Raw genomic sequence first — 23,713 nt, 5'->3', positions numbered from 1 at the left:
GTCTCCCACAGGGCAGAGCAGAGCAGTGATCTCTAAGCCAACAGGCTAAGCAGATATGTTTTTAACCATATAAGTCTTGGCAGTTTCGGGTTTTTGCTGAAGGACTGACTAATAATTTTGGGAGGGGCTTTAGCTTGTGCAGATGTTATTACTTTATGGATATTTTATTAAATCTAATTCCTTTTCATTATTCTCTGCCTGACAGAAGTGAAATGAATGCTCTATATGAAGGTATGGTGACACATCTACAGTTTTGGGAAGAAAGCCTCAGGTAAGTGAGGAGGTTCAGGCCTCCATGACAGTGAAAAATATTGTGATTCCTTCTTAAATATCTACTGTACAAAAGAAGTCTTGAAAATTTCTCAGTGTGGTTTTCTCCTCACCAAGTTTACCGAGTGCTTGTGGGTGTTGATACTAAAATATCCACATGGCTAGTGACTGGACTAGCTCTATTTCTCCTGCTTGGCATCACTCTCCATCAGTGGGGGTTGTGCGAATGGAAAGCCTGCACAGCTGTTGTATGGTTCTTTCCACCAGTCCAGGGAGTGTTTGACGCTGGAGGGTCAGGTCCTCTGCATGCCACCAACTTCAATTTGTCTGGAAGGGCAAATCTGACAATGTGATATAACACCGCAGCCTTATTATGCCATGTGATTGGCATCTTGAAATCATGTCATGTTGTGAGGCAATATGATGACTTTTATTTCCATTCCTAAGAATTTTCTAAATAAGTAATACCCCCTTGCACTTCAGCAGGACAGAGGATAAAGCCACCCATCCTGATACAGTAAGTGCAGGGAGTAAACTTATATTTGGCAGGCACTGTGAGTGCACCTGCTGTGGTACCATACACTGCTTTTGGGACTAGGGGGAAGAGAGAATCTTGTATACAGTGACCCCCTAACAGCTAATTAAGGGGTAGTTTGGACAAGCTGCTAAACTGAAGGGTGTCAGCTGGGATTCTGGTGAGGGTGGAAAGGGGTGAACTGTGGGGGAGAGAAGAGAGGCTGTACCCTAGTGACTAGTGATGAAGACTAGTGATCAGAAGTGTGTATTGTGTATTTTCGTTGCTATTCTGTAAATTGACTCTTTACCTGGGGCCAGTCACCCTCCTCCCATCTGTCAACTGCACCTGTCACCTGTGAACTTGTTGGAACTCTAAAACGTCTGTTAGTCTATAAGGTGCCACGGGATTCTTTGCTGCTTCTACAGAACCAGACTAACACGGCTACCCCTCTGATACTCTAAAACACAATATTTCTAACAAAATTCATCAAGGTGCATTTATATGGAGGAGTGGGGTGTCAGATTCTTCCTCAGTCATTAACTGAATTGTAGGAACATCTTGAACCTATAAATGTGACCTGGAAATCTCTCCAGAACAATATTGGCATTTCTGGTCCTAGGAAGATCTAGGAAATGGAGAAGCCTCCATGAAACTGAAAAATATCTTTATAATGATATAAACTATTTCCTCCTTTCTCCTTCTCTAAATGGGATTCTACAAAATAAAATAAAAAGTGCTCTTATGCTGGGAAGGTTTCTAATGAGATAATTGTCATCCCCGATATGTCTCTGCCCTACAGAGGTGAAAGTGAGGCTCCACAAGGCAAGCTCACAAATTTGGGTGGAACCAAGATAGAACAATTTGTGAAATCTGTGGAAGACAAACTTAGGTAAGTTGGTGATATGAAATTTTATTCCGTTTTGTACCACTACCCTTGGGGCCATCAAACAACTCTTCATGTTCCTAATGGATACCTGAGGTTTTCACAGTTCTTGTCATTTGTCCTCCTTGCCCTTTATTGAGACGCCAGCTCCTTCTTTGCCTAGAGAGACAATGTGTGGCCCTCCTTGTCTCCAGAGGCTCAGGTCTCCCACAGGGCAGAGCAGAGCAGTGATCTCTAAGCCAACAGGCTAAGCAGATATGTTTTTAACCATATAAGTCTTGGCAGTTTCGGGTTTTTGCTGAAGGGCTGACTAATAATTTTGGGAGGGGCTTTAGCTTGTGCAGATGTTATTACTTTATGGATATTTTATTAAATCTAATTCCTTTTCATTATTCTCTGCCTGACAGAAGTGAAATGAATGCTCTATATGAAGGTATGGTGACACATCTACAGTTTTGGGAAGAAAGCCTCAGGTAAGTGAGGAGGTTCAGGCCTCCATGACAGTGAAAAATATTGTGATTCCTTCTTAAATATCTGCTGTACAAAAGAAGTCTTGAAAATTTCTCAGTGTGGTTTTCTCCTCACCAAGTTTACCGAGTGCTTGTGGGTGTTGATACTAAAATATCCACATGGCTAGTGACTGGACTAGCTCCATTTCTCCTGCTTGGCATCGCTCTCCATCAGTGGGGGTTGTGCGAATGGAAAGCCTGCACAGCTGTTGTATGGTTCTTTCCACCAGTCCAGGGAGTGTTTGACTGGTGGGTTAGTTGGAGGGTCAGGTCCACAGTGTGCCACCAACTTCAATTTGTCTGGAAGGGCAAATCTGACAATGTGATATAACACCGCAGCCTTATTATGCCATGTGATTGGCATCTTGAAATCATGTCATGTTGTGAGGCAATATGATGACTTTTATTTCCATTCCAAATAATTTTCTAAATAAGTAATACCCCCTTGCACTTCAGCAGGACAGAGGATAAAGCCACCCATCCTGATACAGTAAGTGCAGGGAGTAAACTTATATTTGGCAGGCACAGTGAGTGCACCTGCTGTGGTACCATACACTGCTTTTGGGACTAGGGGGAAGAGAGAATCTTATATACAGTGACCCCCTAACAGCTAATTAATGGGTAGTTTGGACAAGCTGCTAAACTGAAGGGTGTCAGCTGGGATTCTGGTGAGGGTGGAAAGGGGTGAACTGTGGCGGAGAGAAGAGAGGCTGAACCCTAGTGACGCAGTTCACAATCATAAAATACCAAAATAAATCCTCTGAAAAGATGAAGACTAGTGATCAGAAGTGTGTATTGTGTATTTTCGTTGCTATTCTGTAAATTGACTCTTTACCTGGGGCCAGTCACCCTCCTCCCATCTGTCAACTGCACCTGTCACCTGTGAACTTGTTGGAACTCTAAAACGTCTGTTAGTCTATAAGGTGCCACAGGATTCTTTGAAGGTGGTGTTGGTGTGTTGCTTGTATGTTGGGAAGGTTCTAATTAGTTAACTCTCTTCCCCAGTACATCTGTGCCCTACAGCGGTGAAAGTGAGGCTCCACAAGGCAAGCTCACAAATTTGGGTGGAACCAAGATAGAACAATTTGTGAAATCTGTGGAAGACAAACTTAGGTAAGTTGGTGATATGAAATTTTATTCCATTTTGTACCACTACCCTTGGGGCCGTCAAACAACTCTTCATGTTCCTAATGGATACCTGAGGTTTTCACAGTTCTTGTCATTTGTCCTCCTTGCCCTTTATTGAGACGCCAGCTCCTTCTTTGCCTAGAGAGACAATATGTGACCCTCCTTGTCTCCAGAGGCTCAGGTCTCCCACAGGGCAGAGCAGAGCAGTGATCTCTAAGGCAACAGGCTAAGCAGATATGTTTTTAACCATATAAGTCTTGGTTGTTTTGTTTTTTTGTTGAAGGGCTGACTAATAATTTTGTGAGGGGCTTTAGCTTTTGCAGATGATATTACTTTATGGATATTTTATGAAGTCTAATCCCTTTTCATTATTCTCTGCCCGACAGAAGTGAAACGAATGATCGATTAGAAGATATGCTGAAACTCCTACAGTTTTTGAAACAAAGACTCAGGTAAGTGGGGAGGTTCAGGCCTCCATGACAGTGAAATATATTTCACCTGCTTGGCATCGCTCTCCATCAGTGGGGCTGGGGAAACGGAATGCCTGCACAGTTGCTGTATGGTTCTTTCCACCTGTCCAGGGAGCGTTTTACGCCAGAGGGTCAGGTCCAGAAGCAGCCACCAACATCAATTTGTCTTGAAGGGCAGATCTGACAATGTGATATAACACCACAGCCTTATTATGCCATGTGATTGGCATCTTGAAATGATGTCATGGTGTCAGGCAATATGATAACTTTTATTTCCATTCCAAAGAATTTTCTAAATGAGTAATATTCCCTTGCACATGTGTATTTTCGTTGCTGTTCTGTAAATTGCCTCTTCACCTGGGGCCAGTCACCCTCCTCCCATCTGTCTAGTGCATCTGTCACCTTTGAACTTGTTGGGACTCTGCAAAGACAATATTTTTAATAAAATTCATCAAGATGCATTTATATGGGAGAGAGGGGTGTCAGATCCTTGCTCTATCATTAACTGAATTGCAGGAGTATCTTGAACCTATAAAACTGAGCTGGAAATCTCTCCAGAACAATATTGGCATTACTGGTCCTAGGAAGAACCAGAAAACAGAGAAGCATCCATGAAACTCAAAAGTATGTTACAGTCTAGTTCCTCCTTTCTCCTTCTCTAAATGGGATTCTTCAAAATAAAAAAAAGTGTCCTTAATAAAAAAGAAATCTGCTCTAAGCAAAATAGCTAGACAAATTTTTTTTCCGTAACTGAAATGGTTTTAGATTCAGTTTGAGTTTTGTTTGGTGAGATCTTCTTTTATCTTACCCAGTTCATCCTGCCCCAATGATTATTGCAATCATTAACCTATGTTAAGGTTTTATCCTGCCACCCATCGCGGTAGTACCTTAGAACTTTCCACGGAAAGATCAGTAGCAATAGCGAAGTCTCGAGTGGCTTTCATTGAGACTCTGGCACTTTTCTTTCTGGGGTAACTTTGCTTGGGGTAGGGTTTTTTATTATTTTTATTTTTATATATATAGTTTATTAACTTCCTCTTTTTTTTCTGTGAGGGTACGGGTTTACTTGGTAGAAGGTGGTGTTGGTGTGTTGCTTGTATGTTGGGAAGGTTCTAATTAGTTAACTCTCTTCCCCAGTACATCTGTGCCCTACAGCGGTGAAAGTGAGGCTCCACAAAGCAAGCTCACAAATTTGGGTGGAACCAAGATAGAACAATTTGTGAAATCTGTGGAAGACAAACTTAGGTAAGTTGGTGATATGAAATTTTATTCCATTTTGTACCACTACCCTTGGGGCCATCAAACAATTCTTCATGTTCCTAATGGATACCTGAGGTTTTCACAGTTCTTGTCATTTGTCCTCCTTGCCCTTTATTGAGACGCCAGCTCCTTCTTTGCCTAGAGAGACAATATGTGGCCCTCCTTGTCTCCAGAGGCTCAGGTCTCCCACAGGGCAGAGCAGAGCAGTGATCTCTAAGCCAACAGGCTAAGCAGATATGTTTTTAACCATATAAGTCTTGGCAGTTTCGGGTTTTTGCTGAAGGACTGACTAATAATTTTGGGAGGGGCTTTAGCTTGTGCAGATGTTATTACTTTATGGATATTTTATTAAATCTAATTCCTTTTCATTATTCTCTGCCTGACAGAAGTGAAATGAATGCTCTATATGAAGGTATGGTGACACATCTACAGTTTTGGGAAGAAAGCCTCAGGTAAGTGAGGAGGTTCAGGCCTCCATGACAGTGAAAAATATTGTGATTCCTTCTTAAATATCTACTGTACAAAAGAAGTCTTGAAAATTTCTCAGTGTGGTTTTCTCCTCACCAAGTTTACCGAGTGCTTGTAGGTGTTGATACTAAAATATCCACATGGCTAGTGACTGGACTAGCTCTATTTCTCCTGCTTGGCATCACTCTCCATCAGTGGGGGTTGTGCGAATGGAAAGCCTGCACAGCTGTTGTATGGTTCTTTCCACCAGTCCAGGGAGTGTTTGACGCTGGAGGGTCAGGTCCTCAGCGTGCCACCAACTTCAATTTGTCTGGAAGGGCAAATCTGACAATGTGATATAACACCGCAGCCTTATTATGCCATGTGATTGGCATCTTGAAATCATGTCATGTTGTGAGGCAATATGATGACTTTTATTTCCATTCCTAAGAATTTTCTAAATAAGTAATACCCCCTTGCACTTCAGCAGGACAGAGGATAAAGCCACCCATCCTGATACAGTAAGTGCAGGGAGTAAACTTATATTTGGCAGGCACTGTGAGTGCACCTGCTGTGGTACCATACACTGCTTTTGGGACTAGGGGGAAGAGAGAATCTTATATACAGTGACCCCCTAACAGCTAATTAATGGGTAGTTTGGACAAGCTGCTAAACTGAAGGGTATCAGCTGGGATTCTGGTGAGGGTGGAAAGGGGTGAACTGTGGGGGAGAGAAGAGAGGCTGTACCCTAGTGACTAGTGATGAAGACTAGTGATCAGAAGTGTGTATTGTGTATTTTCGTTGCTATTCTGTAAATTGACTCTTTACCTGGGGCCAGTCACCCTCCTCCCATCTGTCAACTGCACCTGTCACCTGTGAACTTGTTGGAACTCTAAAACGTCTGTTAGTCTATAAGGTGCCACGGGATTCTTTGCTGCTTCTACAGAACCAGACTAACACGGCTACCCCTCTGATACTCTAAAACACAATATTTCTAACAAAATTCATCAAGGTGCATTTATATGGAGGAGTGGGGTGTCAGATTCTTCCTCAGTCATTAACTGAATTGTAGGAACATCTTGAACCTATAAATGTGACCTGGAAATCTCTCCAGAACAATATTGGCATTTCTGGTCCTAGGAAGATCTAGGAAATGGAGAAGCCTCCATGAAACTGAAAAATATCTTTATAATGATATAAACTATTTCCTCCTTTCTCCTTCTCTAAATGGGATTCTACAAAATAAAATAAAAAGTGCTCTTATGCTGGGAAGGTTTCTAATGAGATAATTGTCATCCCCGATATGTCTCTGCCCTACAGAGGTGAAAGTGAGGCTCCACAAGGCAAGCTCACAAATTTGGGTGGAACCAAGATAGAACAATTTGTGAAATCTGTGGAAGACAAACTTAGGTAAGTTGGTGATATGAAATTTTATTCCGTTTTGTAACCACTACCCTTGGGGCCGTCAAACAACTCTTCATGTTCCTAATGGATACCTGAGGTTTTCACAGTTCTTGTCATTTGTCCTCCTTGCCCTTTGTTGAGACGCCAGCTCCTTCTTTGCCTAGAGAGACAATGTGTGGCCCTCCTTGTCTCCAGAGGCTCAGGTCTCCCACAGGGCAGAGCAGAGCAGTGATCTCTAAGCCAACAGGCTAAGCAGATATGTTTTTAACCATATAAGTCTTGGCAGTTTCGGGTTTTTGCTGAAGGACTGACTAATAATTTTGGGAGGGGCTTTAGCTTGTGCAGATGTTATTACTTTATGGATATTTTATTAAATCTAATTCCTTTTCATTATTCTCTGCCTGACAGAAGTGAAATGAATGCTCTATATGAAGGTATGGTGACACATCTACAGTTTTGGGAAGAAAGCCTCAGGTAAGTGAGGAGGTTCAGGCCTCCATGACAGTGAAAAATATTGTGATTCCTTCTTAAATATCTACTGTACAAAAGAAGTCTTGAAAATTTCTCAGTGTGGTTTTCTCCTCACCAAGTTTACCGAGTGCTTGTGGGTGTTGATACTAAAATATCCACATGGCTAGTGACTGGACTAGCTCTATTTCTCCTGCTTGGCATCGCTCTCCATCAGTGGGGATTGTGCGAATGGAAAGCCTGCACAGCTGTTGTATGGTTCTTTCCACCAGTCCAGGGAGTGTTTGACGCTGGAGGGTCACGTCCTCAGCATGCCACCAACTTCAATTTGTCTGGAAGGGCAAATCTGACAATGTGATATAACACCGCAGCCTTATTATGCCATGTGATTGGCATCTTGAAATCATGTCATGTTGTGAGGCAATATGATGACTTTTATTTCCATTCCTAAGAATTTTCTAAATAAGTAATACCCCCTTGCACTTCAGCAGGACAGAGGATAAAGCCACCCATCCTGATACAGTAAGTGCAGGGAGTAAACTTATATTTGGCAGGCACTGTGAGTGCACCTGCTGTGGTACCATACACTGCTTTTGGGACTAGGGGGAAGAGAGAATCTTGTATACAGTGACCCCCTAACAGCTAATTAAGGGGTAGTTTGGACAAGCTGCTAAACTGAAGGGTGTCAGCTGGGATTCTGGTGAGGGTGGAAAGGGGTGAACTGTGGGGGAGAGAAGAGAGGCTGTACCCTAGTGACTAGTGATGAAGACTAGTGATCAGAAGTGTGTATTGTGTATTTTCGTTGCTATTCTGTAAATTGACTCTTTACCTGGGGCCAGTCACCCTCCTCCCATCTGTCAACTGCACCTGTCACCTGTGAACTTGTTGGAACTCTAAAACGTCTGTTAGTCTATAAGGTGCCACGGGATTCTTTGCTGCTTCTACAGAACCAGACTAACACGGCTACCCCTCTGATACTCTAAAACACAATATTTCTAACAAAATTCATCAAGGTGCATTTATATGGAGGAGTGGGGTGTCAGATTCTTCCTCAGTCATTAACTGAATTGTAGGAACATCTTGAACCTATAAATGTGACCTGGAAATCTCTCCAGAACAATATTGGCATTTGTAGGAAATGGAGAAGCCTCCATGAAACTGAAAAATATCTTTATAATGATATAAACTATTTCCTCCTTTCTCCTTCTCTAAATGGGATTCTACAAAATAAAATAAAAAGTGCTCTTATGCTGGGAAGGTTTCTAATGAGATAATTGTCATCCCCGATATGTCTCTGCCCTACAGAGGTGAAAGTGAGGCTCCACAAGGCAAGCTCACAAATTTGGGTGGAACCAAGATAGAACAATTTGTGAAATCTGTGGAAGACAAACTTAGGTAAGTTGGTGATATGAAATTTTATTCCGTTTTGTACCACTACCCTTGGGGCCGTCAAACAACTCTTCATGTTCCTAATGGATACCTGAGGTTTTCACAGTTCTTGTCATTTGTCCTCCTTGCCCTTTATTGAGACGCCAGCTCCTTCTTTGCCTAGAGAGACAATGTGTGGCCCTCCTTGTCTCCAGAGGCTCAGGTCTCCCACAGGGCAGAGCAGAGCAGTGATCTCTAAGCCAACAGGCTAAGCAGATATGTTTTTAACCATATAAGTCTTGGCAGTTTCGGGTTTTTGCTGAAGGACTGACTAATAATTTTGGGAGGGGCTTTAGCTTGTGCAGATGTTATTACTTTATGGATATTTTATTAAATCTAATTCCTTTTCATTATTCTCTGCCTGACAGAAGTGAAATGAATGCTCTATATGAAGGTATGGTGACACATCTACAGTTTTGGGAAGAAAGCCTCAGGTAAGTGAGGAGGTTCAGGCCTCCATGACAGTGAAAAATATTGTGATTCCTTCTTAAATATCTACTGTACAAAAGAAGTCTTGAAAATTTCTCAGTGTGGTTTTCTCCTCACCAAGTTTACCGAGTGCTTGTGGGTGTTGATACTAAAATATCCACATGGCTAGTGACTGGACTAGCTCCATTTCTCCTGCTTGGCATCGCTCTCCATCAGTGGGGGTTGTGCGAATGGAAAGCCTGTACAGCTGTTGTATGGTTCTTTCCACCAGTCCAGGGAGTGTTTGACTGGTGGGTTAGTTGGAGGGTCAGGTCCACAGTGTGCCACCAACTTCAATTTGTCTGGAAGGGCAAATCTGACAATGTGATATAACACCGCAGCCTTATTATGCCATGTGATTGGCATCTTGAAATCATGTCATGTTGTGAGGCAATATGATGACTTTTATTTCCATTCCAAATAATTTTCTAAATAAGTAATACCCCCTTGCACTTCAGCAGGACAGAGGATAAAGCCACCCATCCTGATACAGTAAGTGCAGGGAGTAAACTTATATTTGGCAGGCACAGTGAGTGCACCTGCTGTGGTACCATACACTGCTTTTGGGACTAGGGGGAAGAGAGAATCTTATATACAGTGACCCCCTAACAGCTAATTAATGGGTAGTTTGGACAAGCTGCTAAACTGAAGGGTGTCAGCTGGGATTCTGGTGAGGGTGGAAAGGGGTGAACTGCGGCGGAGAGAAGAGAGGCTGAACCCTAGTGACGCAGTTCACAATCATAAAATACCAAAATAAATCCTCTGAAAAGATGAAGACTAGTGATCAGAAGTGTGTATTGTGTATTTTCGTTGCTATTCTGTAAATTGACTCTTTACCTGGGGCCAGTCACCCTCCTCCCATCTGTCAACTGCACCTGTCACCTGTGAACTTGTTGGAACTCTAAAACGTCTGTTAGTCTATAAGGTGCCACAGGATTCTTTGAAGGTGGTGTTGGTGTGTTGCTTGTATGTTGGGAAGGTTCTAATTAGTTAACTCTCTTCCCCAGTACATCTGTGCCCTACAGCGGTGAAAGTGAGGCTCCACAAGGCAAGCTCACAAATTTGGGTGGAACCAAGATAGAACAATTTGTGAAATCTGTGGAAGACAAACTTAGGTAAGTTGGTGATATGAAATTTTATTCCATTTTGTACCACTACCCTTGGGGCCATCAAACAATTCTTCATGTTCCTAATGGATACCTGAGGTTTTCACAGTTCTTGTCATTTGTCCTCCTTGCCCTTTATTGAGACGCCAGCTCCTTCTTTGCCTAGAGAGACAATATGTGGCCCTCCTTGTCTCCAGAGGCTCAGGTCTCCCACAGGGCAGAGCAGAGCAGTGATCTCTAAGGCAACAGGCTAAGAAGATATGTTTTTAACCATATAAGTCTTGGTTGTTTTGTTTTTTTGTTGAAGGGCTGACTAATAATTTTGTGAGGGGCTTTAGCTTTTGCAGATGATATTACTTTATGGATATTTTATGAAGTCTAATCCCTTTTCATTATTCTCTGCCCGACAGAAGTGAAACGAATGATCGATTAGAAGATATGCTGAAACTCCTACAGTTTTTGAAACAAAGACTCAGGTAAGTGGGGAGGTTCAGGCCTCCATGACAGTGAAATATATTTCACCTGCTTGGCATCGCTCTCCATCAGTGGGGCTGGGGAAACGGAATGCCTGCACAGTTGCTGTATGGTTCTTTCCACCTGTCCAGGGAGCGTTTTACGCCAGAGGGTCAGGTCCAGAAGCAGCCACCAACATCAATTTGTCTTGAAGGGCAGATCTGACAATGTGATATAACACCACAGCCTTATTATGCCATGTGATTGGCATCTTGAAATGATGTCATGGTGTCAGGCAATATGATAACTTTTATTTCCATTCCAAAGAATTTTCTAAATGAGTAATATTCCCTTGCACATGTGTATTTTCGTTGCTGTTCTGTAAATTGCCTCTTCACCTGGGGCCAGTCACCCTCCTCCCATCTGCCTAGTGCATCTGTCACCTTTGAACATGTTGGGACTCTGCAAAGACAATATTTTTAATAAAATTAATCAAGATGCATTTATATGGGAGAGAGGGGTGTCAGATCCTTGCTCTATCATTAACTGAATTGCAGGAGTATCTTGAACCTATAAAACTGAGCTGGAAATCTCTCCAGAACAATATTGGCATTACTGGTCCTAGGAAGAACCAGAAAACAGAGAAGCATCCATGAAACTCAAAAGTATGTTACAGTCTAGTTCCTCCTTTCTCCTTCTCTAAATGGGATTCTTCAAAATAAAAAAAAGTGTCCTTAATAAAAAAGAAATCTGCTCTAAGCAAAATAGCTAGACAAATTTTTTTTCCGTAACTGAAATGGTTTTAGATTCAGTTTGAGTTTTGTTTGGTGAGATCTTCTTTTATCTTACCCAGTTCATCCTGCTCCAATGATTATTGCAATCATTAACCTATGTTAAGGTTTTATCCTGCCACCCATCACGGTAGTACCTTAGAACTTTCCACGGAAAGATCAGTAGCAATAGCGAAGTCTCGAGTGGCTTTCATTGAGACTCTGGCACTTTTCTTTCTGGGGTAACTTTGCTTGGGGTAGGATTTTTTATTATTTTTATTTTTATATATATAGTTTATTAACTTCCTCTTTTTTTTCTGTGAGGGTACGGGTTTACTTGGTAGAAGGTGGTGTTGGTGTGTTGCTTGTATGTTGGGAAGGTTCTAATTAGTTAACTCTCTTCCCCAGTACATCTGTGCCCTACAGCGGTGAAAGTGAGGCTCCACAAGGCAAGCTCACAAATTTGGGTGGAACCAAGATAGAACAATTTGTGAAATCTGTGGAAGACAAACTTAGGTAAGTTGGTGATATGAAATTTTATTCCGTTTTGTACCACTACCCTTGGGGCCGTCAAACAACTCTTCATGTTCCTAATGGATACCTGAGGTTTTCACAGTTCTTGTCATTTGTCCTCCTTGCCCTTTATTGAGACGCCAGCTCCTTCTTTGCCTAGAGAGACAATGTGTGGCCCTCCTTGTCTCCAGAGGCTCAGGTCTCCCACAGGGCAGAGCAGAGCAGTGATCTCTAAGCCAACAGGCTAAGCAGATATGTTTTTAACCATATAAGTCTTGGCAGTTTCGGGTTTTTGCTGAAGGACTGACTAATAATTTTGGGAGGGGCTTTAGCTTGTGCAGATGTTATTACTTTATGGATATTTTATTAAATCTAATTCCTTTTCATTATTCTCTGCCTGACAGAAGTGAAATGAATGCTCTATATGAAGGTATGGTGACACATCTACAGTTTTGGGAAGAAAGCCTCAGGTAAGTGAGGAGGTTCAGGCCTCCATGACAGTGAAAAATATTGTGATTCCTTCTTAAATATCTACTGTACAAAAGAAGTCTTGAAAATTTCTCAGTGTGGTTTTCTCCTCACCAAGTTTACAGAGTGCTTGTGGGTGTTGATACTAAAATATCCACATGGCTAGTGACTGGACTAGCTCTATTTCTCCTGCTTGGCATCGCTCTCCATCAGTGAGGGTTGTGCGAATGGAAAGCCTGCACAGCTGTTGTATGGTTCTTTCCACCAGTCCAGGGAGTGTTTGACGCTGGAGGGTCAGGTCCTCAGCGTGCCACCAACTTCAATTTGTCTGGAAGGGCAAATCTGACAATGTGATATAACACCGCAGCCTTATTATGCCATGTGATTGGCATTTTGAAATCATGTCATGTTGTGAGGCAATATGATGACTTTTATTTCCATTCCTAAGAATTTTCTAAATAAGTAATACCCCCTTGCACTTCAGCAGGACAGAGGATAAAGCCACCCATCCTGATACAGTAAGTGCAGGGAGTAAACTTATATTTGGCAGGCACTGTGAGTGCACCTGCTGTGGTACCATACACTGCTTTTGGGACTAGGGGGAAGAGAGAATCTTGTATACAGTGACCCCCTAACAGCTAATTAAGGGGTAGTTTGGACAAGCTGCTAAACTGAAGGGTGTCAGCTGGGATTCTGGTGAGGGTGGAAAGGGGTGAACTGTGGGGGAGAGAAGAGAGGCTGTACCCTAGTGACTAGTGATGAAGACTAGTGATCAGAAGTGTGTATTGTGTATTTTCGTTGCTATTCTGTAAATTGACTCTTTACCTGGGGCCAGTCACCCTCCTCCCATCTGTCAACTGCACCTGTCACCTGTGAACTTGTTGGAACTCTAAAACGTCTGTTAGTCTATAAGGTGCCACGGGATTCTTTGCTGCTTCTACAGAACCAGACTAACACGGCTACCCCTCTGATACTCTAAAACACAATATTTCTAACAAAATTCATCAAGGTGCATTTATATGGAGGAGTGGGGTGTCAGATTCTTCCTCAGTCATTAACTGAATTGTAGGAACATCTTGAACCTATAAATGTGACCTGGAAATCTCTCCAGAACAATATTGGCATTTCTGGTCCTAGGAAGATCTAGGAAATGGAGAAGCCTCCATGAAACTGAAAAATATCTTTATAATGATATAAACTATTTCCTCCTTTCTCCTTCTCTAAATGGGATTCTACAAAATAAAATAAAAAGTGCTCTTATGCTGGGAAGGTTTCTAATGAGATAATTGTCATCCCCGATATGTCTCTGCCCTACAGAGGTGAAAGTGAGGCTCCACAAGGCAAGCTCACAAATTTGGGTGGAACCAAGATAGAACAATTTGTGAAATCTGTGGAAGACAAACTTAGGTAAGTTGGTGATATGAAATTTTATTCCGTTTTGTACCACTGCCCTTGGGGCCGTCAAACAACTCTTCATGTTCCTAATGGATACCTGAGGTTTTCACAGTTCTTGTCATTTGTCCTCCTTGCCCTTTATTGAGACGCCAGCTCCTTCTTTGCCTAGAGAGACAATGTGTGGCCCTCCTTGTCTCCAGAGGCTCAGGTCTCCCACAGGGCAGAGCAGAGCAGTGATCTCTAAGCCAACAGGCTAAGCAGATATGTTTTTAACCATATAAGTCTTGGCAGTTTCGGGTTTTTGCTGAAGGACTGACTAATAATTTTGGGAGGGGCTTTAGCTTGTGCAGATGTTATTACTTTATGGATATTTTATTAAATCTAATTCCTTTTCATTATTCTCTGCCTGACAGAAGTGAAATGAATGCTCTATATGAAGGTATGGTGACACATCTACAGTTTTGGGAAGAAAGCCTCAGGTAAGTGAGGAGGTTCAGGCCTCCATGACAGTGAAAAATATTGTGATTCCTTCTTAAATATCTACTGTACAAAAGAAGTCTTGAAAATTTCTCAGTGTGGTTTTCCTCACCAAGTTTACCGAGTGCTTGTGGGTGTTGATACTAAAATATCCACATGGCTAGTGACTGGACTAGCTCTATTTCTCCTGCTTGGCATCGCTCTCCATCAGTGGGGATTGTGCGAATGGAAAGCCTGCACAGCTGTTGTATGGTTCTTTCCACCAGTCCAGGGAGTGTTTGACGCTGGAGGGTCAGGTCCACAGTGTGCCACCAACTTCAATTTGTCTGGAAGGGCAAATCTGACAATGTGATATAACACCGCAGCCTTATTATGCCATGTGATTGGCATCTTGAAATCATGTCATGTTGTGAGGCAATATGATGACTTTTATTTCCATTCCTAAGAATTTTCTAAATAAGTAATACCCCCTTGCACTTCAGCAGGACAGAGGATAAAGCCACCCATCCTGATACAGTAAGTGCAGGGAGTAAACTTATATTTGGCAGGCACTTTGAGTGCACCTGCTGTGGTACCATACACTGCTTTTGGGACTAGGGGGAAGAGAGAATCTTGTATACAGTGACCCCCTAACAGCTAATTAAGGGGTAGTTTGGACAAGCTCCTAAACTGAAGGGTGTCAGCTGGGATTCTGGTGAGGGTGGAAAGGGGTGAACTGTGGGGGAGAGAAGAGAGGCTGAAACCTAATGACGCAGTTCACAAGCATAAAATGCCAAAATAAATCCTCTGAAAAGATGAAGACTAGTGATCAGAAGTGTGTATTGTGTATTTTCGTTGCTATTCTGTAAATTGACTCTTTACCTGGGGCCAATCACCCTCCTCCCATCTGTCAACTGCACCTGTCACCTGTGAACTTGTTGGAACTCTAAAACGTCTGTTAGTCTATAAGGTGCCACAGGATTCTTTGCTGCTTCTACAGAACCAGACTAAAACGGCTACCCCTCTGATACTCTAAAACACAATATTTCTAACAAAATTCATCAAGGTGCATTTATATGGAGGAGTGGGGTGTCAGATTCTTCCTCAGTCATTAACTGAATTGTAGGAACATCTTGAACCTATAAACGTGACCTGGAAATCTCTCCAGAACAATATTGGCATTTCTGGTCCTAGGAAGATCTAGGAAATGGAGAAGCCTCCATGAAACTGAAAAATATCTTTATAATGATATAAACTATTTCCTCCTTTCTCCTTCTCTAAATGGGATTCTACAAAATAAAATAAAAAGTGCTCTTATGCTGGGAAGGTTTCTAATGAGATAATTGTCATCCCCGATATGTCACTTATTAAAGTGTCCTTAATAAAAAAGAAATCTGCTCTAAGCAAAATAGCTAGACAAATTTTTTTTCCGTAACTGAAATGGTTTTAGATTCAGTTTGAGTTTTGTTTGGTGAGATCTTCTTTTATCTTACCCAGTTCATCCTGCCCCAATGATTATTGCAATCATTAACCTATGTTAAGGTTTTATCCTGCCACCCATCACGGTAGTACCTTAGAACTTTCCACGGAAAGATCAGTAGCAATAGCGAAGTCTCGAGTGGCTTTCATTGAGACTCTGGCACTTTTCTTTCTGGGGTAACTTTGCTTGGGGTAGGGTTTTTTATTATTTTTATTTTTATATATATAGTTTATTAACTTCCTCTTTTTTTTCTGTGAGGGTACGGGTTTACTTGGTAGAAGGTGGTGTTGGTGTGTTGCTTGTATGTTGGGAAGGTTCTAATTAGTTAACTCTCTTCCCCAGTACATCTGTGCCCTACAGCGGTGAAAGTGAGGCTCCACAAGGCAAGCTCACAAATTTGGGTGGAACCAAGATGGAACAATTTGTGAACTCTGTGGAAGACAAACTTAGGTAAGTTGGTGATATGAAATTTTATTCCGTTTTGTACCACTACCCTTGGGGCCGTCAAACAACTCTTCATGTTCCTAATGGATCTCTGAGGTTTTCACAGTTCTTGTCATTTCTCCGCCTTGCCCTTTATTGAGACGCCCCTTCTTTGCCTAGAGAGACAATGTGTGGCCCTCCTTGTCTCCAGGGGCCTCAGTGCTGTGCCTAGGCACCATTGCTTGGTTCTGACTCCTAGAAAAAGAGACAGAGAGAGGGTGGCTAAGGTCATTACACATCTCCCACAGGGCAGGGCAGAGCACTGATCTCTAAGCCACCAGCCGAAGCAGATATGTTTTTAACCATATAAGTCTTGGCAGTTTCGGGTTTTTGCTAAGGACTGACTAATAATTTTGGGAGGGGCTTTAGCTTGTGCAGATGTTATTACTTTATGGATATTTTATTAAATCTAATTCCTTTTCATTATTCTCTGCCTGACAGAAGTGAAATGAATGCTCTATATGAAGGTATGGTGAGACATCTACAGTTTTTGGAAGAAAGCCTCAGGTAAGTGAGGAGGTTCAGGCCTCCATGACAGTGAAAAATATTGTGATTCCTTCTTAAATATCTACTGTGCAAAAGAAGTCTTGTAAATTTCCAACTGTGGTTTTCTCTTCACCAAGTTTACAGAGTGCTTGTGGGTGTTGATAGTAAAATATCAACATGCCTAGTGACTGGACTAGCTCCATTTCTCCTGCTTGGCCTCTCTTGGGTTGTGCGAACAGAATGCCTGCACTCACAGTTGTTGTATGGTTCTTTCCACACTGCTCTTGGGGCTAGAGGGAAGAGAGAATCCTGTATGCGGTGACCTCCTCACAGTTAATTAAGGGGTGGCTTTAGGGCCGGCACAACCCATTGGGTGACCTAGGCGGTCGCCTAAGGCGCTAACATTTGGGGGATGGCAACTGCGGCAGCCAGATCTTCGGCCACCCTGGTCGTTGGTGGTATTTTGGGGGCGGGACCTTCCGCCGCCTAGGGCGGCAAAAAAGCTGGTGGCGCTACTGGGTGGCTTGGACAAGCTCCTAAAGGGAAGGGTGTCAGCTGGGATTCTGGTGAGGGTGTAAAGGGGTGAACTGTGTGGGGAGAGAAAAGAGGCTGTACCCTAGCAACACAGTTCACAACATAAAATGCCAAAATGAATCCTCTGAAGAGATCAAAAATAGTGATGAGCAAATTTCAAACAGGTTGATTCCAAGAAACACAGAAAATTTAAGATGTTTTTGGAGCCTTATCTGAACCCCAGATAACTATGAGAACAGGTTTTGGTTTGAGATTTCCTGCAACTTCTGTGCCTGGTCAGGATGGCATTAGAATGACAGCCGCCTCTCTCCATGTCATTTTGGAGCTTCCAATCCCAGCTAGAAAAAGGAAATACAGAGGCAGCCAGGAGAAGACTACTGTACAAAAGAAGTCTTGAAAATTTCCAAGTTTGGTTTTCTCTTCACCAAGTGTACAGAGTGCATCCACACGAGGGATAAGGGGAATAGCTAATCAATCTTTTTCAAACCTGAAAGGTTTTTCTTTGAATTTTATCATCTTACAAGTTGGTTGATGTAGGACAAAGGTTCAGCTTTTTAACAGAAAGTGATCCATGATACTGAGATTGGAGCTAGATACAAATTTCCCCCCAAATTCAGACCAATTTGGACAGAGGCATCATCAGTGGCAGTAAATTTTTGTGGGGCCCTGGGCCAGAGCAAGTGGGAACTCCCCACTTCTTCGTCCTGCAGTCCCCTGCCTTTCCTGCTGCCAGGGAAATTCAGGCTTCCCCTGCTCCCCCACAGGAGCCCTGGGCAGGCGGAGCAGGTCAGGGCATGGGTGTGCCCCTTTTTCCAGGGCCCTCCAATTGGCCGGAGCCCCTGGGCGGGGGCCCCCTTTTCCCCAGTGGCTAATCTGCCACTGGGCACCATTTAAAGGGATCTGGGGGGCTCCTCCCCCCGAGTTTCATACAGTATGTTTCTTGTTCCCTGGAGGAGCTCTTAACTGCAGCACAGCATGTGTGCGGAATGTGAGTTCTACAGGAGAGGGGGGCTGCTCCCAGCTTGTGCCTCTTAGCCTGGTCTACAGTAGGCGTTTAAACCGGTTTTAGGAGCGTAAAACCGATTTAACGCCACACCCGTCCACACTAGGAGGCACCTTATATCGATTTTAATGGCTCTTTAAATCGGTTTCTGTACTCCTCCCCGACGAAAGGAGTAGCGCTAATATCGGGATTAACATATCGGAATAGGGTTAGTGTGGCCGCAAATCGACGGTATTGGCCTCCGGGCGGTATCCCACAGTGCACCACTGACCGCTCTGGACAGCATTCTGAACTCGGATGCACTGGCCAGGTAGACAGGAAAAGCCCCGCGAACTTTTGAAATTCATTTCCTGCTTCCCCAGCGTGGAGAGCTCATCAGCACAGGTGACCACGCACAGCTCATCTGCACAGGTAACAATGCAGTCTCCTGAGAATCGAAAAAGAGCCCCAGCATGGACTGCACGGGAGGTACTGGATCTGATCGCTATAGGGGGAGAGGATTCAGTGCTAACAGAACTGCGTTCCAAAAGACGAAATGAAAAAGTATTTGAAAGAATTTCTAAGGCTATGACGGATAAAGGCCACAGCAGGGACTCAGTGCAGTGCAGAGTGAAAGTTAAGGAGCTCAGACAAGGCTACCAGAAAACCAAAGAAGCAAACGGAAGGTCCGGGGCAGGTTGAAAAACATGCCGCTTCTATGCTGAGCTGCATGGAATTTTAGGGGGCTGCGCCACAACTACCCCACCCCTGACCGTGGATTCCGAGGTGGGGGTTGTAATCTCTGCCATGTCTGAGGATTATGTGGACGGGGAAGATGAAGATGAAGAAGAGGAGGAAGACCTAGCAGAGAGCACACAGCACTCCGTGAGCCCCAGCTGCCAGGAGCTTTTTCTCACCCTGACGGAATTATCCTCCTCCCAGCCCTCCCAAGCAACTATCCCAGACAATGACGCCATGGAAGGGAGCTCTGGTGAGTGTACCTTTGCAAATAGCAAACATTGTTTTTTAAGCAAGCGTTTTTTAATGATTGATTTGCCCTGAGGACTTGGGATGCATTCGCAGACAGTATAGTTACTTAGAAAAGTTTGTTAACATGTCCGGGGATTGAGAGGAAATCCTCCAGGGACATCTCGATGAAGCGCTCCTGTAGGTACTCCAGAAGCCTTTGCAGAAGGTTTCTGGGCAAGGCAGCCTTGTTCCGCCCACCATGGTAGGACACTTTACCACGCCATGCATGTAGCAAGTAATCAGGTATCATTGCATGGCAAAGCATAGCAGCGTATGGTCCCGGTGATTGCTGGCATTCAAGAAGCATCCGTTCTTTATCTCGCTGTGTGATCCTCAGCAAAGTGATATCGTTCAGGATAACCTGGTTAAAAATCAGGAATTTAAGAAAGGGGGATGGCCATTTTCCTACTGGGTTCGTGGACTGCAGCAGCTTAAAAAAAAAACCTTTCCTGCACGTAGCCAAGCGGGGGGAGGGAAGGAGTGAAATGCCGATGATCTTTTTTGTGTTTGGTCACCGGCGATCTTCCCCAAGCTACCAGCCACGCAGTGGGTGGGGGGGTGGGAAGGGTGTTGATTAGCAGGGAGCTAGCGTGGTATTAGCCATGCATTGGGGGGAGGGGTAAATCACTGCAGAAGCCGAAAGACAGTGGCTTACCATGGCCGCATGCAAGCTGAATTCTGAGGCCTGGACCTGTGTCTGTGAGATCTGTAACTCCAGAGCTGCAGGCACTCACTATTAAGATGAAAAATGCGACCTTGTAGGGAAATCACATGTGCTATGTAAGGTGAATAGTGCTGTTCACTGTGAAAGAGTATAACCATTGTTCTGTAAAATGTATCTTTTTAAATATTTCTCTCCCTCATGCAGCTGCAAATTTTTCAAGCGTCCCTCCTCCATCCCAAAGGCTAGCACAGATAAGGCGGAGGAAAAAGAAGACGAGAGATGAAATGTTCTCGGATATTATGGAAGTTACACGCAATGAAAGAGCTCATCTGAATGAGTGGAAGGACGTGGTATCAAATTACAGGAAAGATGCCAGTGAACGTGAGGACAGGAGAGACACCCGAGATAAGAGGTGGCGGCAGGAAGACTGGCAGGAAAATCAGAGGTGGCGGCAGGAAGATCAGCGGTGGCGGGATGCAACTCTGGGGCTGCTGCGTGATCAAACTGACATGCTCCGGCATCTGGTGGAGCTTCAGGAACGGCAGCAGGATCACAGAGTGCCGCTGCAGCCCCTGTATAACCACCCTCTACCCTCACCATGTTCCATATCCCCCTCACCCAGACGTGTAAGAACGCGTGGGGGGAGGCTCCGTGCACCTGCCAACTCCACCCCCGTGGACAGCCCAACCAGAAGGCTGTCGTTACTGTGAAATTTTTTTAATGGCCTTCTCCATCCTTCCTATCCTCCTCCCAAACCACACCCTTACTTCTCTCCCTCTTTTTATAATGAATTAATAAAGAATTCATGATTTTTAAACGAGAGTGACTTTATTTGCATAAATAAGCTGTACTCGAAGGGGGAGGGTGAGTTGCTTAAAGGGAATGAGTCAATCAAGGGGGTTGGGTGTTCATCAACAAACACAGCAGTCACACTGTACCCTGGCCATTGATGAAGCTCGTTTTCAAAGCTTCTCTGATGCGCACCGCTTCCTGGTGTGCTCTTCTAATCTCCCTGGTGTCTGGCTGCGCGTAATCAGCGGCCAGATGATTTGCCTCAGCCTCCCACCCCGCCATAAAGGTCTCCCCCTTACTCTCACAGAGATTGTGGAGAATACAGCAAGCAGCAATAACATAGGGGACATTGGTTTGGCTGAGGTCTGAGCGAGTCAGTAATGTGCGCCAGCGCGCCTTTAAACGGCCAAATGCACATTCCACCACCATTCTGCACTTGCTCAGCCTGTAATTGAACAGATCCTGACCACTGTCCAGGCTGCCTGTGTATGGCTTCATGAGCCATGGCATCAAGGGGTAGGCTGGGTCCCCCAGGATAACGACAGGCATTTCAACATCCCCAACTGTTAATTTCTGGTCTGGGAAGTAATTCCCTTGCTGCAGCCGTTTAAACAGTAGTGCTTCTGAATACGCGAGCGTCATGAACCCTCCCTGGCCATCCCACGTGGATGTTTGTGAAACGTCCCTTGTGATCCACCAGTGCTTGCAGCACCATTGAAAAGTACCCCTTCCGGTTTACGTACTGGGTGCCCTGGCGCTCCGGTGCCAAGATAGGGATATGGGTTCCATCTATCGCCCCCCCCCCCCCACAGTTAGGGAATCCCAGTGCAGCAAAGCCATCCACTATGGCCTGCACGTTTCCCAGAGTCACAACCTTTCGTAGCAGCAGCTTAGTGATTGCTTTGGCTACTTGCATCACAGCAGCCCCCACAGTAGATTTTCCAACTCCAAATTGATTCCCGACTGACCGGTAGCTGTCTGGCGTTGCTATCGCCACTCGCTTCTCTACTGTGAGGGCTGCTCTCATCTTGGTATTATGGCGTTTCAGGGCAGGGGCAAGCAAGTCACAAAGTTCCATGAAAGTGCCCTTACGCATGCGAAAGTTTTGCAGCCACTGGGAATCGTCCCACACCTGCAACACAATGCAGTCCCACCAGTCAGTGCTTGTTTCCCGGGCCCAAAATCGGCGTTCAATGGATAGAATCTGCCCCATTACCATCAGGATCTCCAAAGCGCAGGGGCCCGCGGTTTGAGATAATTCTGTGTCCACGTCCTCATCACTGTCATCGCCGCGCTGCCGTATCCGCCTCTTACTCGCCTCGGTTTGAAGGTCCTGGTTCACCATATACTGCACGATAGTGCGCGAGGTGTTTAAAACATCCACGATTGCGGTATTGAGCTGAGCAGGGTCCATGCTTGCTGTGCTATGGCGTCTGCACAGTTCACCAAGCAAAAAAGGCGCGAAACGGTTGTCTGCTGCTTTCACGGAGGGAGCGGTGAGGCTGTACCCAGAACCACCCGCGACAATGATTTTTGCCCCATCAGGCACTGGGATCTCAACCCGGAAATTCCAAGGGGCGGGGGAGGCTGCGGGAACTATGGGATAGCTACGGAATAGCTACCCACAGTGCAATGCTCCAGTAATCGATGCTAGCCTCGGACCGTGGACACACACCACTGATTTAATGTGTTTAGTGTGGCCGCGCGCACTCGATTTTATACAATCTGTTTTGCTAAACCGGTTTATGTAAAATCGGAATAATCCCGTAGTGTAGACGTACCCTTAGGCAGGGAATCAGTATTTTGTTTACAGAGGCAGAGAATTAAGATAAGAAAGGGATGGTGATTAAATCAAGGATCTGGAAGTCATTAATGAGCCTGTAAAACAGGAATCCCTCTGCAGGGGGCAGGAGGTGTTGAAGAGAGAATCCAGGGGACTCAGAAGAAATACAGTGAAGCCCTGAGAGCCAAGTTTACATTCAGAAAAGAGGGAGATTTTAGGGGTGAGGTGAAAAGAAGGGGTCAAACCCCAGGGAAGGGATAGCAGTGGTATAGAGAAGTTTTCACTCTATCTGTGGTACTTTTGTGGCCCCATCACCATAGTATCTGAACACCTCTCAGTGTCTAACCTAGTTCTCCTCGCAGCCTCTCATGAGGTAGAGCAGTGCTGTTATCCCCATTGTACAAATGGGGCACTGAGGTCTTGTTTACACTAGTTTGGTCAGCAAAAGTTATGTCGCTGTAATTAAAATCGCTGTTGCATGTCCACACCAGCTCCTTATGTCAGCAGAGTGCATCCACACTAGCAACTCTTGCATCGACACAGAGAGCAGTGCATTTTGGGAAGCTTTCCCACTATGCAACTGGCTGCAGGATGCTTTGGGAAGGGTTTGCAATGCCTCATGGAGCAGATACAGTGTCACGTGATGCAGGTTTCTCAATCCCATTATTCCAGGGATATCCTAGTAGATTGTCAGCTGCTTTTCAACTGACACATGTGGGGAGAGGGAGCTACTAGTGGTGTGTCTGGGGTGGTGGAGACAGCAGGCTGACCAACCTATCCTGAGGCAGGTAGAGGGGGACACCCCCCATGCCAGCCCCTGGCTCAGCACAGCAGTCTCTCCCCCACCCTTCTGGCAGAAGCAGCCCACTCTGCCTGCCTGCCTATGGTTCTGTGATTCCCTCTGTTGGGGACTCTGGTACCCCAAACGGCAAAGTTCGTTGTCTGACCGCAAGAGACAGGCAACACCAGCAAAGTTCAAATATAATGCTCTTTATTGAAGAGTGCACACGACAATAGAGAGCGAGCTCGTCTCCAAAGAGAACCAGCTAACTTCTTTGCAAAATTAC

General features: G+C 44.5%; 1 protein-coding gene across 11 annotated transcripts in view; it reads left to right on the top strand.

The window, feature by feature from the left end:
* The window catches only part of LOC120373509, a 45,887-nt gene that overhangs the window by 7,433 nt on the left and 14,741 nt on the right, over nt 1-23,713 (top strand). For 6 of the 11 annotated variants that reach the window (XR_005585577.1, XM_039492039.1, XM_039492021.1 and 3 more), the window contains 19 exons: nt 206-271; nt 1,587-1,676; nt 2,078-2,143; nt 3,185-3,292; nt 3,694-3,759; nt 4,915-5,022; nt 5,424-5,489; nt 6,805-6,894; nt 7,297-7,362; nt 8,662-8,751; nt 9,153-9,218; nt 10,260-10,367; nt 10,769-10,834; nt 11,990-12,097; nt 12,499-12,564; nt 13,880-13,969; nt 14,371-14,436; nt 16,236-16,343; nt 16,818-16,883. Coding sequence is in view for 10 of the 11 variants with exons in the window: in XM_039492039.1 (XP_039347973.1) it covers nt 206-271; nt 1,587-1,676; nt 2,078-2,143; nt 3,185-3,292; nt 3,694-3,759; nt 4,915-5,022; nt 5,424-5,489; nt 6,805-6,894; nt 7,297-7,362; nt 8,662-8,751; nt 9,153-9,218; nt 10,260-10,367; nt 10,769-10,834; nt 11,990-12,097; nt 12,499-12,564; nt 13,880-13,969; nt 14,371-14,436; nt 16,236-16,343; nt 16,818-16,883 (1,560 nt within the window). In the remaining variant the exon portion in view is untranslated. The remainder of the gene's footprint in view (nt 1-205; nt 272-1,586; nt 1,677-2,077; nt 2,144-3,184; nt 3,293-3,693; nt 3,760-4,914; nt 5,023-5,423; nt 5,490-6,804; nt 6,895-7,296; nt 7,363-8,661; nt 8,752-9,152; nt 9,219-10,259; nt 10,368-10,768; nt 10,835-11,989; nt 12,098-12,498; nt 12,565-13,879; nt 13,970-14,370; nt 14,437-16,235; nt 16,344-16,817; nt 16,884-23,713) is intronic. The other 5 variants (XM_039492054.1, XM_039492047.1, XM_039492029.1 and 2 more) reach the window with 5 other exon arrangements.

The sequence above is a fragment of the Mauremys reevesii genome, linkage group 1 (assembly GCF_016161935.1).
Source record: "Mauremys reevesii isolate NIE-2019 linkage group 1, ASM1616193v1, whole genome shotgun sequence".
Classification (NCBI taxonomy): domain Eukaryota; kingdom Metazoa; phylum Chordata; order Testudines; family Geoemydidae; genus Mauremys; species Mauremys reevesii.
Note: the sequence above shows the minus strand (reverse complement) of the source record. Positions and strands in the feature narration are given on the sequence as shown.